Source organism: Cucumis melo, chromosome 11 (genome assembly GCF_025177605.1).
Source record: "Cucumis melo cultivar AY chromosome 11, USDA_Cmelo_AY_1.0, whole genome shotgun sequence".
NCBI classification, from domain to species: domain Eukaryota; kingdom Viridiplantae; phylum Streptophyta; class Magnoliopsida; order Cucurbitales; family Cucurbitaceae; genus Cucumis; species Cucumis melo.
In genome coordinates this window covers 20,838,687-20,855,875 of record NC_066867.1, presented here as the reverse complement: position 1 = coordinate 20,855,875, position 17,189 = coordinate 20,838,687, and the positions used below count along the sequence as shown (strand labels likewise).

The 17,189-nt window shown below is 32.6% G+C and overlaps 2 protein-coding genes across 4 annotated transcripts; one reads left to right on the top strand and one right to left on the bottom strand.

Moving 5' to 3' along the window:
* The first annotated feature begins 6,479 nt into the window (after positions 1 to 6,479).
* Positions 6,480 to 8,396, top strand: LOC103502047 (proliferating cell nuclear antigen). Its single transcript, XM_008465847.3, has 4 exons — positions 6,480 to 6,894; positions 7,397 to 7,549; positions 7,645 to 7,742; positions 7,845 to 8,396. The coding sequence occupies exons 1-4, from the start codon at positions 6,576 to 6,578 to the stop codon at positions 8,073 to 8,075; spliced, it is 801 nt and encodes a 266-aa protein (XP_008464069.1). The 5' UTR covers positions 6,480 to 6,575; the 3' UTR covers positions 8,076 to 8,396.
* Positions 8,397 to 9,792: 1,396 nt separating this feature from the next.
* Positions 9,793 to 16,574, bottom strand: LOC103502048 (neutral ceramidase 1). 3 transcript variants are annotated; one of them, XM_008465850.3, is made up of 9 exons: positions 15,945 to 16,574; positions 15,541 to 15,749; positions 14,920 to 15,264; positions 12,537 to 12,801; positions 12,194 to 12,461; positions 11,999 to 12,124; positions 11,763 to 11,826; positions 11,111 to 11,280; positions 9,793 to 10,538 (listed from the first exon to the last, which is right to left on the bottom strand). In XM_008465850.3, the coding sequence occupies exons 1-9, from the start codon at positions 16,286 to 16,288 to the stop codon at positions 9,990 to 9,992; spliced, it is 2,340 nt and encodes a 779-aa protein (XP_008464072.1). In that variant the 5' UTR covers positions 16,289 to 16,574; the 3' UTR covers positions 9,793 to 9,989. The 3 variants fall into 3 exon arrangements, with proteins under 3 accessions (XP_008464072.1, XP_008464073.1, XP_008464071.1); XM_008465851.3 differs by having other exon boundaries at positions 9,793 to 10,490; XM_008465849.3 differs by having other exon boundaries at positions 11,999 to 12,461.
* Between the last annotated feature and the right edge of the window lie 615 nt (positions 16,575 to 17,189).

Here is a 17,189-nt window from a genome sequence, read left to right as displayed (position 1 = left end):
AATATAAATAGTTATAAATTAAAATATACTGTTATATATGTGTGTAATATACTCATTGTCCTTCATTTTCTTTTTCATTTTTTCCATCTTGATCATCATTAAAGTTAGTATGCAAAATATACAGATATATATGTGTTATATATAAATTAATCTATAAATCATAATATAGAGATCAATATAGAATCTACATGCTGGTCATTTTTTCCATTCACTTTCATTTCCAGATTTTCCATCATGTTCTTCTTTATCCCTCATTCCCCTTTCTTCACCATTATTTCTATCACCTTCACCTCCATCATTCTCATCTCTCTGGATGGTTGCATTTGGTTCCACTCTTGTTCTTTCATTCTCTTTCTACATATTTTTTAGACCTTCGATCTCTAGAATCAGTTTATCTAATTTCATGTTCAAAGTTTGATTGTTGGCCATCATTAGTTCTTGAAATTTGAGAAAGTATTCAGGAACTTCCTCATTGAATTGCTCAACTTTCCGTGAGCATTCTCTTTTCTAAAATCTTTCATTAGTTTCCTCTTTACTTTGCGTTTCATAGAACGTGCTTCGTTTCGCAAAATCATCCTCATGAAACATGACATTGTATTGGAACTAGTTCAAAAATGACATTTAGATATGAGTTTATACTATATGCATATACATATATAATATTAACATTTTTATTTGATTTCCTTCCTCCTTTTTTCACATTTTTTGTTCCTTGTTTTTTCAGCGGTTGTTTCTTATCACTTTTTTTTACCTTCTTACTATTATCCTTATTCTTTCCCCTTCCTTTGACAACTTTATTTATCTTTCTCTTCAAAGATACCTACATTTCATATAAAGAATAAAAAGATTATATTAATGTAACGTTAGTTTCTTATAAACAAATACAACTAAGGTTTACATCACAAGTACATTTTCATTTTCATTGGTCTTCTCTTTCTCCTTCAACATAGATTCGAACAATCTCCTTTTGGAAATGGGTAAATTGTTCTATAGAAAACATAATACCATTAACGTATAATTTCAATTCATACAGAAAACAAAATATTATTTGTAGAATAAACCATTTTCAATTCATATGAACCTTATCAAACTCCGATGAAAAGTTAAGTGGTACGTCATATGATGTTTCTTCTTCATTCATCTACAAATAAATATAATAAAAGCATCAGCAAATAGCAGATGATGTCACCACGCACCCGAGACGACGCGGAGCAGCCGACGTTCTTAAAAAGGTTTTAATTAAAAAAAAAAAAAGAGCCGCCACCAATCTTTTTTACGGTGTGATTAGACACCAAAATGAGGTGAATCATTTTAAATAAAATAAAAAAACTGGTCTACGAAAAATTAGAGTTAAGTTCGGGAGTCATTTGTGTATAAGGAAGGTGTTAGCACCCCGTAACACTCGTTTAGAAAAACGGTTGCCAAATTTTATGTCTTGAGTAAAATTTATTTTTTTTAGAAAAAAATTGTGTCTTATTTCATTGCTCAGTACTCTAATATTTGGAACAATAATCCCATAAAATAAGTGGGGTACACCAATTAATTAGACTATAATGAGGAAAAATTTCTCACCTTAAGTTATGGGAAATTATTACAATTTCTTAAATTCTATCATAGGCTAGTTTTCGAATAAAGATTTTTTTTAAACATTGATTAAATTTATTTTTTCTTGGGATCAAATTTCGGACTCCCAAAGATATTGATCCCCCACCTCAAGAATCTAGAAATAACAGACTCCAAAAAATTTATAGATTCCATCATATGATTTTTTTTAGTGAAATCGACATGGGTTATTATGAAAAAAAAGTAGAATAGGAAACCTTTTATATATATATATATATATATATATATATATATATATATATATATATATATATATATAAATGGTTTAAAGAGAGAAATTTAAAAAAGATTTCAAAATTACATGCAATTATGGTCAAAAGTATTTTAAAATTTTCAAGAAATTTATAACGAAGATCAAATAGAAATAACACATCATAAACCAAATCAAATATACCACACAATAAATTAGGCAAATAATTTAGGATACCAATGCATGCATATACTAAATATAACGATAGTAAATGAAAATAGGTTAAAAGAAGAAGAAAAGAAAGATACATAATAACAATAAATAAAATAGGAGAAAAAAATAAAAAAAAATAAAATGAAATAATATACAAATAAATATATAAATAAAAAGAAATTAAATAAGTAAGTAAATAAAAGAAAAGAAAATGGAACAGGAGGGACGGCGGTAAATTTAAAAATAATAAAGATAAAAAAATTATGAGTGTATGAAAAAACTAAATAAATAAATACAAGTTACATATATATATATATATATAAAAGAAAGAATAGAGGGTGAAATAAAAAAGTTTATAAAATAAAATAATAATAATAAAAGTAATAATACGTTAGAAATATTATAAATAAAAAAGTAAATGAATAAACAGAAAAGAAAAAAAATAAAAAAGAACAGGATGAAGTAAAAAAGTTTATAAAAATGATAATAATAGTAATAAAAATAATAATAAGTTAAAATAATTATAAATAAATAAATAAACAGAAAAAAAAAAAAAAAAGAAAGAAAGGAAAGAAAAGAAAAACAGTGGTGCCGCAACCCTTAAAGAAAGAAAAAATTAAAAATAAAATAAAACTGAATAAACAAAATAAATAAAAATTAAAAGTAAAATAAAACTGAATAAACAAAATAAATAATAATAATAATAATAATAATACAAACACCTTTTCTTTATATCTTTTTATTTTTCTCTATTTTTTAAGAGAGTAGAAAAAAAATGTTTTAAAAAAAACTATATAAATATAAGAAAATTTCCTTATACAAATTTTTCTTTCCCTCTGCATTTAAATAAGAGAAAGAGAAAAAAAAAGGGATTCAATAAGGAATTTTTTTAAAAAAAATAGATATTCTCATTAATGGTTTTATTTTTCCTTTTAATAAAATATTTAAAATATATAAAATTTTATATTATTACAAAAGATTTTACCCTTTTTTCTTTTAAAAAAATAATGAAATCTTAGCCAAAATTACAATTACTATATATTTTAAAGAATAAAAATAAATGTAGGATGAAATTAGATGGCTACAAATGACATATATACATTAGTAAATTTATAATATACTTACTGGTTTTGACTATTTTCCTTTGTCATATGTTAATATTTTTGCTTTCGGTGTTTCGAAAACAACATCCAGTTTCACAAACTTTTGATCATAGAGTACACCACAATATGTGTACTTGTAGGTCATCTTAACTCTCGTTCATCATCTTATGGATATATAATTTGCTATAGTTCGTAAATTGCTTCTTCATCTCTTACTTTCTCCTACCATATATGTACGTGTTATATTTTTGTTTAACGATCTATACCATTTAAAATACACATTCAGAAACTAAGAAATATACCTCTGTATTATCCTCAATCACAATTGGATTCGTCCTTGTTTGATTTAATATGTTTCAACTTTGATCCTAGACATCTTTCGCTTCGATGAACTATTTTTTTCAACTGCATATACATATTATGATACGATATAAACTACCATTTGAAAGTTGATTCTACCCAAACACTATAGATTATGATATACAATATAAACTACAGATTATGATACAATACAACTTGATCCTAGCCAAACACTTTGTGTTTCCCGATTCATTTGATGTTTAAGAATACAAACATAAGAAGGAAATATAACATTACTTAATTTATGGTTTAAACAGAGAATCAACACTTTAAAGTGGTGATTTAACAGGAAATATATATATAACATGCATTACTTAATTTGTGGTTTAAACAGAAAATCAATACTTTAAAGTGGTGGCTTAAACAGAAAATCAACACTTGAATATATAAAGTGGTGGTTTGAAGAATATAAATCAATACAAATCATGAATGTTATTAAACCCTAAATGCCTCAACAATCTCATTTTCTAAATAAACTAGCGTGAAGAAGATTGTTAAAGACTGTAAAGAAATACGATCTGATGGTAAATATACTCCATTTTATTTCATATAAGTATCAAAATAGACTCATCGTAATGGAATATTGCTTCTCAACACAGTGATGGAAGAACACTTACACCCGAATGACGAACTTACTGAAGGCGAAGAATCAAAACCCTAATGTGAATAATGGTTGATGATGAAGGTCTGCGAAAGACAACAACGAGAAAATGATGGTAGTTTTGCCCGGACGAAGTGCGCTTTCCTTACATGCAATGATTTCCCCCCTTTCACACTATTAACGTTTATAAACCTTTCATTTTCATTTTTTTTAAAATTTTGTTTACATTAAATAAGTATGAGTATTGCATTAAATAGCCCAGTCTTTTGTGATATAAATTAGCCCATTTAGGACTTTTATGGAATATATGAGGAAGGAAGGCATAATATGACAAATTAGACCCTTTGAGTTAAAGACCCCAAATTATGTGCTATGTGTCAACAAGAAAGCCCATTGTGGTCATTAGGCGATTGTAAACTATGGGGCAACAAGCAAGCCCACGGTAGCAATATGACCAATAAGCTTAAATGGGGAATACGTGGAAATAGCAAATATGAGGATAAAAAAAAATGAAAAATAACAAACTGTTTTATTATTTTGATTTACGACAAAACTAATTGCCATAAATATTTTTCCACTTTTTTGCCGAATTTACCTCTCTATAGATGACAATTGTCTTCGTGTATTTGTAAACACACTCATTTATGATAATTCTTAACTAAATAAAAAAATATTATATTGTTCTTACAACCACTAAAGATATGTCATTAGTTACAATATGGCAAAACCGCGTGTTGTATATATTTTCTTTCCAATTTTTTTTTGACTGAGCACACCCTTTACAAATAAAGGCAATTCCTTGCATACAAATATAGTGTATTTGTATAGGTAAAAAAAACAAACAAACAAAATATCATAAATTACGAATATAGTGTATTTGTAAACACATTTACTTCTAGTAAATCTTAATTAAACCAAAAAATATTTTATTGTTGCAGAAGATTTCACCAACATCCCTAAAGATATGACTTTAGTTTCAACACTCCTAATTATTAGGATTTAAATCAATTAATTCACAAATTTGAGTTAAATTATCATCCCTACAATAATGCTAAAAAAACAACAAACTTCATTTACACCATTTTCATTCCTAAATTTTATTGATTTAAAAATAATTTTATAAATAATACATAATATGCAATTGTTATTTTGAATTCAAATTTTATACATTATCCCTAAAATGATGCAAATATATCTACAAGATTACGGGGTTTTTTATATTTTAAACAATTTATTAAATGGCCTTAAATATGCCTCAATGGCATTTTTGTAATTAATTGAATCCTATTTTTAAGAGACTCGTCGACTTCTCTCCTCCCATGAATTTCACCGATTTGAAAGACAACCTCTGGAAAGTTCAAGTTCGAAGTGGGACGAGATCTATATGAAATCGAATTTTCAAATCCTATGCGAATTGGAAGAGGTTCTCTCTAATCAACCTACTCTCAATTGCAAATTCCCCCGGCATGATGGCGGTAATCCGAAGAATTGACAGGAACGACATTCCTAGACTCTGCTTTTTCGACGATCTCCTTCGTATAAGATGCGTACTGTCCACCAAAGATGCGTACTCTCCTCCTTTGTTTCTACTATTTGTCAACATCGACTTGCTTCCTATTCAAAGCTTCCATTTACCGGAAAGAGTAAACGAGCTCGAGTTATGGGTTCTGTCCCAAATGTGCTGAAGCATATTCTTCAAACCAAAAACTAGCTGACGGCAACGGCAACACGATCTTCGAGGAAATTAAGAGATGGGTTGTTGGGATTGAAGGAATGGAGGATGGTGAGGGAGTGATTTGAGAAGAGTTTAGAGAGGAAGAAATCAGGGGGAAGGAGGAAGACGAAAATCCCAAAGTTTTTTGCGAGGAGCTAACAAGAAGAAAATCCAAAGACTTTGGAAAATTTGAAGAGATTAGCTGAAAACTCTCATAGTTTTTGGAAGATGAAAGTTTGATTTTGATGTGTTAATCATGTGTTGGGGAGTTTGATTTTAGTTATAGGATATTTATAGTTTCTTGAATAATTGTATTTAGGATTCAATTCTTTCAGTTAGGTAGGAACATTAAGGACATTATTCCAACATAATTAGTTTTTCATATTTTCTAATTTTGCTATTTTATCGATTTAAATAAAAATTTCCCATTTATTCAAAGTAAACTTTCTATTTTATCGTGGGCTCCTTAGAAATCCACAAGCCTAACCGAAGGCCCACATGGAAGAAATACGGCCCATAATAAATGGGCCGAGTCCGAGCCGAAAGACCACATTTGAAAAACGGCCGAGAATCCCGCCTCGTTTAAAAAGTGTGGCGGGAATGGCAAAATTACCCGACCCGCCAAAGCGAACTCTCCATATTTCAAATTGTTTTCCCAAATTATTTCACTATAAAACCCTAAACTCGAATTTCTTTTCCCACTTCTTCTTCTCGCGCTCTCTCTCGAAACCCTAGTCAGCCCCATCCCTAGCTCTGCAATTTCTCTCAAAAATGTTGGAGCTTCGTCTTGTGCAGGGTTCTCTCCTCAAGAAAGTCTTGGAATCGATCAAGGATTTGGTTAACGATGCCAACTTTGACTGTTCGGCCACTGGATTCTCGCTCCAAGCCATGGATTCGAGCCATGTTGCCCTGGTTGCTCTTCTCCTTCGAGCGGAGGGCTTCGAACATTATCGCTGCGATAGAAACATTTCCATGGGAATGAACTTGAATAACATGTCGAAAATGCTCAAGTGTGCTGGTAACGATGATATCATTACGATCAAGGCCGATGACGGCAGTGATACTGTCACTTTCATGTTTGAAAGCCCTAGTAAGATCTTGTTCTTGCCTTTTTTTTTTTTTCCAGTTAATTGACTCATTTTAGACTATTGTTGCTCGATCTTGTAGTTATTTAGTTCTTGGGTTATCAGTCTATTTCTCTTCTACTTGAATCTTTTTGATCAGCTATCATATGTGCATGTCAACCCTTTTTTTTTGACTCGTAAACATAGCATGATCATATGGTCCGTCTTAAGTGGATTTTAAATACATCAGAAATTGTTAAACTTTGTCTGTGAAGAGCTTACACGGAAATCGGGAATTATGACATCTCCGTCTCTACTTTATTTAGTTCATTATCTTTGTCCTTTGTCTAACCTTTTGTTGATCAACTAAAATTTCAATGAGCTGCAAATTGTCTCATCTTTCTTTTAATTCCGATTATATATGCTTTCTCTAGATCTAGTGACTGCGTTTTCTCTAAATTATAGAGTATTTACGAAGTTAACTGCCGCTTTCCATCTTACCCTTTGATTGTTTTATGCATGATTCAGCTCAAGATAAGATTTCGGATTTTGAGATGAAATTGATGGACATCGACAGTGAGCATCTTGGAATTCCAGATGCAGAGTATCATGCTATTGTTAGGATGCCTTCTGTTGAGTTCGCTAGAATATGCAAAGATCTCAGCAGCATTGGTGATACCGGTATAAATTTTGTTATCTTGTGATGCTTTGCTGATTATTATACATGATAAATTATTGTATTATAAGTGTTTAATTATGTTCACTGGTTCTTGCAGTTGTAATTTCTGTGACGAAGGAGGGTGTAAAATTCTCAACAAGAGGTGATATTGGATCTGCCAATATTGTTTGCAGGCAGAATACCACAGTAGACAAGGTCTGCATCCGTGTTAACATTACAGGGTTCTAATTTGCTTTACTTAATCTGTTTTTTCAGCCTGAATATTGATTTTTGGTTTTCTAATTCTGGGCAATGCAGCCTGAAGAAGCAACAGTTATAGAGATGAATGAGCCGGTTTCTTTGACGTTTGCTTTAAGGTATATGAATTCCTTCACTAAGGCAACGCCCCTTTCAAACACGGTCACCATCAGCTTGTCCTCTGACCTACCTGTTGTTGTCGAATACAAAATAGCAGAGATGGGATATGTAAGGTTTTACTTGGCTCCCAAAATAGAAGAAGATGAGGATGAGACAAAGCCTCAAGCCTAAATATATTTAGTCATTTGTTCTATAAAATCCGTTTAGAATATTTCCTAACTTTATTTTTTCTTTTTCTTTTTATTCTGTAGTATAGCAGTTGTGAGTTGTAGTTTAGGAGTTTTTATAGTCCAATATGTACTCTGTTTCCAAGCTTAAAATTTTCATTCTTTCCCCCTCTTATCTTATCATCATTTGATTTAATAGGATACTTGAGGAACTGAAATTGAATATTTTGGGCAGTATTATGATTACCACAAACGGTGAAGAGTCTTTGGTATAAAACAGCTCTTAAATATTCATAATTTATGGAACGACAGAATTTTTGGACTATTTTGCATTTATTGTCATTGACGTACATTGGTTTGTTTTGATTCAGCTCCAAAAGTTATATCCTTGGAATTGTGGTGTAACTTTGACTCAATATGGTAAAGCTGTATGAATATGAGATTAGGAGCGAAGGGTTGAATTAATGTTAATATGTATCAACTGATATAATAATAGTCTTATTTAGTAATAGGTTAAGGTGATTGCTTTGTCTCTCTCTTTGACTAGAGAACACTTCAGACAAAAAACTAAGGTGGACTCTTCAACCTTCATGACTTCCTCCACTTAGGGGCTGTTTCCTCGTGGGAGATGAAAGGTTCTAAGTTACTATTGGTTCTAACTGTATGTTTGAGATGTAAATTATTTTAATTTAAGAAGGAAATAGCAAATGTAGTAGTAAAGAATAATAAAAAATGATGGTAGTATGTGAAATAATGGAAATTGTAGCAAATGAAGGTTTTGAAATAATATTGTTTTTAGTTAGCATAGAATTTTTAAATGGTATTTATTATAATCTTAAGATAGTTTGTGTGTAGGTGATCCCTTGTACTAGTGCAGCTTATTGCATTCATATATTAAAAAATATTGCATGGATGACTCCTTTTTAGAGGGTCTAAATGAAATTTGAATGAGTTTAAAATTGACTTGCTTATAAGGCTTGACATTCCCATGATTCTTGCTCATTTCTCTTCCTTTGGGTTTTTTCATTTTGCTTTTTGTGTTTCTTTTCAAGTGAGGAAGAAGGGAGAAGAATTTGACAAAGGGAAAAAATTAAAGAAAAAATTACAATCGTGTTAATAAGAAATGAGAGGAAGAAGGGAATGTTAGGAGTGAGGAGAGAGATGGAGAAACAAGAATTTGTTTGAGAGCTAGATCCTCATGCATGATCTAGGGACAAAATGATTTTTGCACAGCAATTCATGTAAACAAAAGATTGATTTTTGAGCATTTTTGAAACTCAAGTCGACTTTCATTTGAGCGTTTCAAAATAGGTCATTCATACAAATTTTCCTTCTCAAATAACTACTTGATCAAAAAATGAAGTCTTTAAAATTTCAAATTATTGTCCAAAACATTTAGGTATGACATTAAACTAAGTTTCAATTCTTAGTAATGTGTCGAAGTGAACATAACTCGACTAACACACAATTAAAACGTTTGTAGTTCAAACCTCTCGGCTCATCTTAGAAGAAAAAATAAAGTTTATAATGTACAAAATTTCACATAGAATTCTTATATATCGTTATTAGTGTGGTGTATTGCACCATTGGGATGAGAGGTCTAAATTATTACATATTCTAAGTTAAGTGTAGGTTATTTTTCAAGTATGTGTTTTGGGAATGCTCCTCTGTCCTTCACCTACCTCATAGTATGATTGAATTTAGGTTGATCCACAAGAAGATAACGCTTGAAATCTTAGTGTGAATTTGTCCAAGATTTGGAAAATAAAGTATACAGAATCGTGGATTTCCCATGTTGTATATTCCTAATTCCTAGAAGGTAATCCTGGATGTAAACTTGTAAAGCAACTTGGATTTGAAGGTAATCTTTAGTAACAACACCAACTTATTTAACTAAGTGGTACATACATTCCCTTCATTACATTACACCAAAAGCACTAGATGACCCTGTGAAATGGCTTATTGATCCAAAAAGCCTTTTTGCTGCCCCAAAGTGTGTTATTCTGTACACTCCTGGGGTTGCACTTTTAGGGATTCTCCATTCTATGGTTGCATGGCTTTGACTGCTAAGCTTGAACGGTCTCGACCACTTAAAACGTAGGCAGAAATCGTCGTCGTCATAGGCTGGAACCCACAGCTTTTTGTCATGGAGAATTTCCACCAGTGCATATGTACCTTCAGTCATAAGATCGTTCCGAGGACAGGCTGACCAGAAGGTAACTGTTACTGTATCGCCTCTCTTGAAGGTGGAATTCTTGGGAACATCAGATTCTACATCCCCAAATTTTACTGAATGTGGAGTTGTATCCATCACGACAGATGGTAGAAAGCTTATCTGCTTGTCCAGTAAATCTGGTGGTTGAGGCCCGGCAGCAACTGCTTGGCCATCAACGAGGGAGCGGGCAAGTTTCTTAAACTCCTGAATGTAGGCACTTAGAGTATGAGGACCGTATAAAGTAGAAGCGCCCTGAAACAGATATTTTTATACCATACGGTAAGTTGGTAAATACAAAATTCTCGCAATAGCATCATTGAAGACCATTCTGTCTGGGCACTGCTTTTTGTGTTTTGTGAATGATTTTGAAAATCACTTTTTTATGTTCAAAATCACTTGAAAGACGCCTTTAATAATTCAAAATCAATATGGTGTTTGGTTTACACTTTTCAACGTGATTTTTATACCATCAAAATTGATTCTGAAGAGGTAAAACATGTTTGGGAGTTATTTACATAATAAAAGTGAGTTTAATCCTTCCACAATCACTACTAAACAAATTGAAGTGATTTTGATTGTCATACGAAACCAGGCCAAACATGCTCTTAATCATTCAAAAACAATTTCATATTTTATTTTACACATCTAAACTTGCTTGACATGCAATCAAATCTGATTTTGAATGATTTAATGTAGGTTTGAAATCAATCTCAAACATGTCATTAGTTTTTTTTTTTTACTGTGACTAAATATTTCTCCATTATTTAAAGATCTCCTAGACCGCCTAGAACTCAATTCCACATGCAACCCTAAATGGAACTAACCTCATATCTTTGCACTTGGTACTCTTCAAAAGTGGTCACATACTGTGAATAAGAATTTGTCAATCCTGCAATAACAATATGAATGTCATCACTGAATTCACTTTTATCTCCATCAGTTAGCACGGTTTTCACAGCATCACGAAGTCGCCTCCCAGCCATTGTTGAAAATTCTGGTAGCCAAAGAATTCCAAAAGATGTTTAGAGAGAATACAACAACGTGAACATCAACTTGTTAAATGTTTCCCATTACCAAACAGAATTACTCTTAAAATGGATCATAATTCGCTTTACCATCGTTCCATTACAAAAACCACTGCTTTCCAATGTTCTAAACAATTTGTCAATTTCTTTGTAATAAGAATACAATGCACTTAAGACATAATAATATAGCATAGTACGACCGACTTACTCCAGCCACGCTTGAGGTTTAACACATAATTGATTACAATTTTGTTTAAATGAAAAAATCTAACTTGAACAAGCATTTTTTGCATGTGCAAATAAAAAGATTTGAAAGTAACATGTAGAGTTTCTCGTATATGATTTTAAGACAGCTTAAAAATGGGGGTGCAAAATGAAGGTGAACTTCTCAATGTATGTGCAAAATGTATAAAAGCTAGAAGAGAAGGTAGAGCAAAAAGAAAGTTACTACCTCCAGGTACTCCAAGAATGATTAGCTGCCCTACTCGGAGGATTTGGATGGGAAGTATTGAAGGCTGTAGAAATAATGGAAATCAATTCCATACTATATGAACTTGTCATAGAATTGGTATGTAGACGTACCATGGAAGTTACAGTACTTGAAAATTAGATAGATGTAATAATATGGGGCAAAACGATTAATCATCACCAAGAAAAGTTTATTACACACACGTAATTGGAACTTACAGCCCAATAATACGGTTTTGTCATTTCACCAGTATCCAGTAAGATGGGCTTCGGGTGTTGACAATCAATTTGTTCCTTCTTTGGTTTCTTTAAAAAATTACGTATGTGCTTCCAGAAAGGATTTCCCTGATAAATTAAATAGATGGCGAGAGTCAATGAGATGGAATTGATATTTCTTATTAACATAATTATTACCTTGTCATCTCCTTGCTCAAAATCAAAAGCACCGGGTCCATCAGTGGTTCCAGCAGCAAATGAATACCCCATTGCAGCAGGACACGTTTGCACCACTTCAGTAGTTCCTCCACGTTCAATAGTGACCTCAAGCTTAGAGAAGTCAACATATGAGTGACGGTAGTCAACCTTTCCTTGTAACTGCTCTGATGCATTACTAAATAGAGCAACTGCTTTTCTGAATTGTCTCTTTCCTATGATCCGTGTGCTTTCAAACTCATCAGGATAACTGGCATGTTGACGCCACAATTTACTTATAGCTTCTCTGAAATAATATAAGTATCTTCAAAGGCAGGACACTTACCCTGGTCCTCGGCCATAGCATAGTTCATTCTTCCCATTACAGGTACTGTGATTGAAATCACATGGAAGTCCAGTATCTATACAGAAGGCTCCAAGAACATTCGGGCTAACATCACCGCAGTTTGATTGACAAAATGCTGACACAAATTGAGGTTTTTCAGCATTCCTGAGGGCACCCCTGACACGCCTTGAAGAACTTAGAATTCTGGTTGCTGATCTACCAGAAGGAGACTGGAAAGATGCAGCAAGCTCAAGTAACTCATGATCTGTGCCAGAAAAATATCAGGAAGTTGAGAATGATATGTTTTCTCTTTCACAGTTTATCAACAGGGGCATTCGGCTTTTCGATTAACATTATTTACTTTACAAATTATCTGATCCATGCATGCGCTTGACCAAGTATTCTGTCATCAAAGCTAATGCAAGATGCATGTTTGAAATTTGAATTGATAACTATTTAAATATATTTATGCCTTCTGCAGTTCAAACGATTTTCTACAGGTCAATACATCATTGAGAACCAGGATAAATGCATGAAATATTATGCGAAGATGAACATATCGTGTAAATCATTGAGTACTCAACCGAAAAGCTCAGACACACCAATATTTCAGTTTTGGCAAACAGCTTGACCAGAAGAGATGAAGAAATTGACAAAAGTCGAATAATGTCTGTTACATAAAGTTGTAGAATAATTATTTGGACTTTGTTCTAAAGCGCTTTAGAATTTAAAGTGGTGATAATTTCAGTGAACATTTTTTTAATTCACTGATTGATAATTGAGATGTAAAATATTTGAATAATGGTATAGGGATTGGAAGTGGGTTAAGGTGATTTTTACTAGCAATATAAATTCTGGCAGGAGAGTAGACCCAATTGCATGTGTGATGTTATAGAATTCGTGAGAGATAGCCAACTGGTTCCTAAATATAGAGTATCAGAGGAAAAATGATTACCGACTAAAACATATGTATGAAAACCCTAGGATTTGAAAATTAGGAAATCAATTGGTGAACCCCTAATATCAAATTCTAAAAGCCCCAAGTCAATTTAACAACAATCTAGAGGGAAGGAGTAGAATTGGATCACCTTTTGATCGAAGACAAAGAGATAAGACTCAAGATTTGAACACTCCACGAGCAATATGATCAAATTTAACTGAATGCTTAAGTACACAACCCTCTAGATCAAGAATTGCAAAGGTTGGTGATGGTCGTCATCAACATAGAGGAATCTCATTCCAAATTCAATATGCCAAAAACTTTCAGGTAAGTTTGATCACCTTGCTTGTGGAGCCTCGAACTTGGAGTGAGGAACTAGTTCTCCTTATCTCTTGGTTTTCGATCAAAAGGTAGTCCAAATTTAATACCTTCCCTTGGGTTGTTGTCAAATTCATTTTGAGGTTTTAGAATTCGATGTTAGGGGTTCACCAAACGGATTTCTAATTTTCAAATCCTAGGGTTTTCATATCATTTGGTATCAAAGCCTAGCTCTAGATTAGGTATATGTTAAATTGCTTTCTTGATTGAGTCCCGTTTCTAATTGGGGTTTTTTGTTTTGTTCTTGTTTGAAAAAGAAAAAGAAAATGTTTGGAGGTTGAATTGAAATTCTAGTTTCAATTGGAATAAAAAATGAAAATTAAGTTGAACTGAAACTTTAGGATTTTTTCTATCAATAGAAAATCTCAGGTAGATGACAGAACCTCATCACCACCTTTTTGCAATTCTTGATTTAGAGTTGCATGCCAAGAACATTCAAGTAAGTTCGATCACTTGCTTGTGGAGTGTTCAAACTTGGAGTGCTGAATTAGTTCTTCTCATCTCTTGGTCTTCAACCAAAAAGTACTCCAAATCTAATCCCTTCCCTTACTCCAAATCTAATCCCTTCCCTTCGCTTGTTGTCAAATTGATTTGGAGGTTTTAGAATTTGATATTAGGAGTTCACCAAATGGGTTCTTAATTTTCAAATCCAATGGTTTTCTATCAACATATGTTTAAAATCCATCCAGAATCATAGAGGTTTTGCATCTACTACTTGTATATATTACTGTCTACCTAACAAAATAAAGTCAGAAGAAGCAATTAAACAAAAACATGGTTGTTCAAACCTGTACAGATTTTCTGGCCCCATTGACATCGATAAAGAAACTATTGAAGAGTTGATGCGTAGAAGTTGATTTTTTATTCTACTTTGAGCTTAATTGAAATGTAGATAGATTTTTCAGGGCCATTTGATACAGATTTAGGGACAAGCAGCTGTAGGAAAAACAGAACTTAAGTTGCAGGCATACTAAACATGCATCCACATTACCTGCCCTAGCCTATCAGTTTAGAGAGTGAATTATCGGAACAGTGCTTTGATGTAAAGCTTATAAGAAAACTTACGATTGATGAAAAGGTCAGGTATTATGCTTGAGACTCTTCGAGGGATTCTGTCATCTACAGATATATTAAAAACTGAGCTGATCCCACTTTTTTTCTCAAACCAATCCTCCATGAATCTTGCGGCGGCCCCTTTGTTATCCCCACTAATCAATGAGTTTGTACGACTCATAGAAGTTCCATGAGTTGCAAACCAACTAAAGCTTCCAATAGGGCCCCATTCTAGATCCACAAATTTCAATAGTGTCATCTCCTTGTCAACATTGTATTTGTATTTTCCGCGCTCTTCTGCAGGGTTATTGAGATATGCACTAGGGCTGCGGTTCACACCTGCATCTAAAAGCTTTCCTGCAAGTTGAGAAACCAAAAACAGTAGGAAATTCATATTCCCACACGCAAAAGGATCCAGTCTGCAATAGATTGCTTCATGCAGTCATCATATCAATCCCATATGTCGAAAATACAAACAAAATCATTCTACCCGACATTCTGAATCTGTTTATGTCCTCGTGACAACATATGTATCTCTTTGCAATAAAATCAAATCACCAGGGAAGACACAGTGAGAAAAAAATGCAACTCATCAACCTGACAAAGTGAAATGAATAAGAATCCTATCCTTACCCTTGTTTATGAAAATAGATCCTGGACGCAGATTCTCATGAGCCTGTATAATGCTGTTCTCAATACCATTTACAAGGACATCAAATGACTGCCGCACAAATCCAAGAGACGTCACTATGTATATAATGTACTGAAGATAACCACCTGGTCCAGCATGTGTATGAATTCCACTAATGGCTACATTCTTTTCCGTGTAAAGGTCTCCATACCTGAAAATGAACAATATTAGAAGATGGCTCCAAAGTCAAAACAACTATTCCTTCCCTTATTACATAAATTTCATCAGTAAAACGACATATATCTTCACATTTATATTCCAATTATTCAAACAGTTTTCTAGCTAGCATTTTAACTTACATAAACTTAATTATAGGTTCAAAGGCAACATTTCAAAATTCGAATACCTTTCCTTCAATCTCTGAAGCAACTTGATTGTGACCAGCTGCGAGGCCATGCAAGCATCGAGATTAACAAATACAACCCTTTCTCCTTGTGGCTCTGCGACAATAAATGTACGAGCTCGCAATCTGAAGTGAACTCCAGACGCAATCTGTTCCATATTAGCATATCCCATCATATTAACATCCGCCGCCGGTCCAGTGATATCATAGCTTCCAAGTCCGATCAAATAATTGGAATCCGAAGAGGAGGAGCTTTCACTATTCTGCAGCAATAGAAAGGCAAAAATCCAAAACAGAGCTTCACAAGGTCTCCGAATACTGAAATTAAACAGAGAAACAAACTCCATAGCTGTCGCGTGAATTTATTTATTAGGTAGAGACAGACATCAAGGAATTCTTCAATCCTTTTTCTTCGTTGTTCTTCATGGGTATTTTCATACTTTGAAACCGAAATGAAATGAAATTTACATGAAAAGGAATTCAAAGAAGCTAGAGATACGTTGCTGCATGCGTAGTGAATACAAATTCCTCGAGAACATGCCCAAAATTCTTCTTTGGAGTGAACTGGGTGAAGAATGAAGAGGGAAAATTGGGGAGAACCGGGTTCGACCGCAGTTGATATAGGGGGAAATGCAAAAACCATCCCAACTATTTTTTTTTCCTAAGTTACAAGAAATGTCTCTCAACTTTACTTTTAGATAAAAAAAAAAAAAATATTTAACTTTCAACCGTTTCAAAGATATTCCCAAACTTAAAAGAATAAAAGTTAAAAATACAATTTATGGTTAGTTTTTACGCATGTGTGGGAGAAGGGTTACAAAGGAGATTGCTTGGGAGAAGGTTACCTTAATTTAGTTTTACCTCCTAACCTCTTCCTCAACTCTTATTCCACCCTTCCTTAATCAATTTCTTTTCATTTATAACTTTAATACTTATCGGTTTCGTTAATTTTAATCTTTTTATTTTAAAAATATAATTTTTTAAGTTATGAGTTTGGCACGATTACATTATTAAAATTTTAATTTTTTTATTTATTTTAATTATGTAATTTATTGTAATTATATAATTAAAATTTTAATTTAATTACCTTCAATTAACTTTATGTTTGAATTCGTATCAATAATTTTGTGAAATTGAAATTTTAATATCAATTTCAACCTCTCTGTTTTCGGTATTTTGTATTTCCAATTATTATTTCTACTTATTTACATGTTTACGGATTACATGTTACATTCATAAAAACCAATT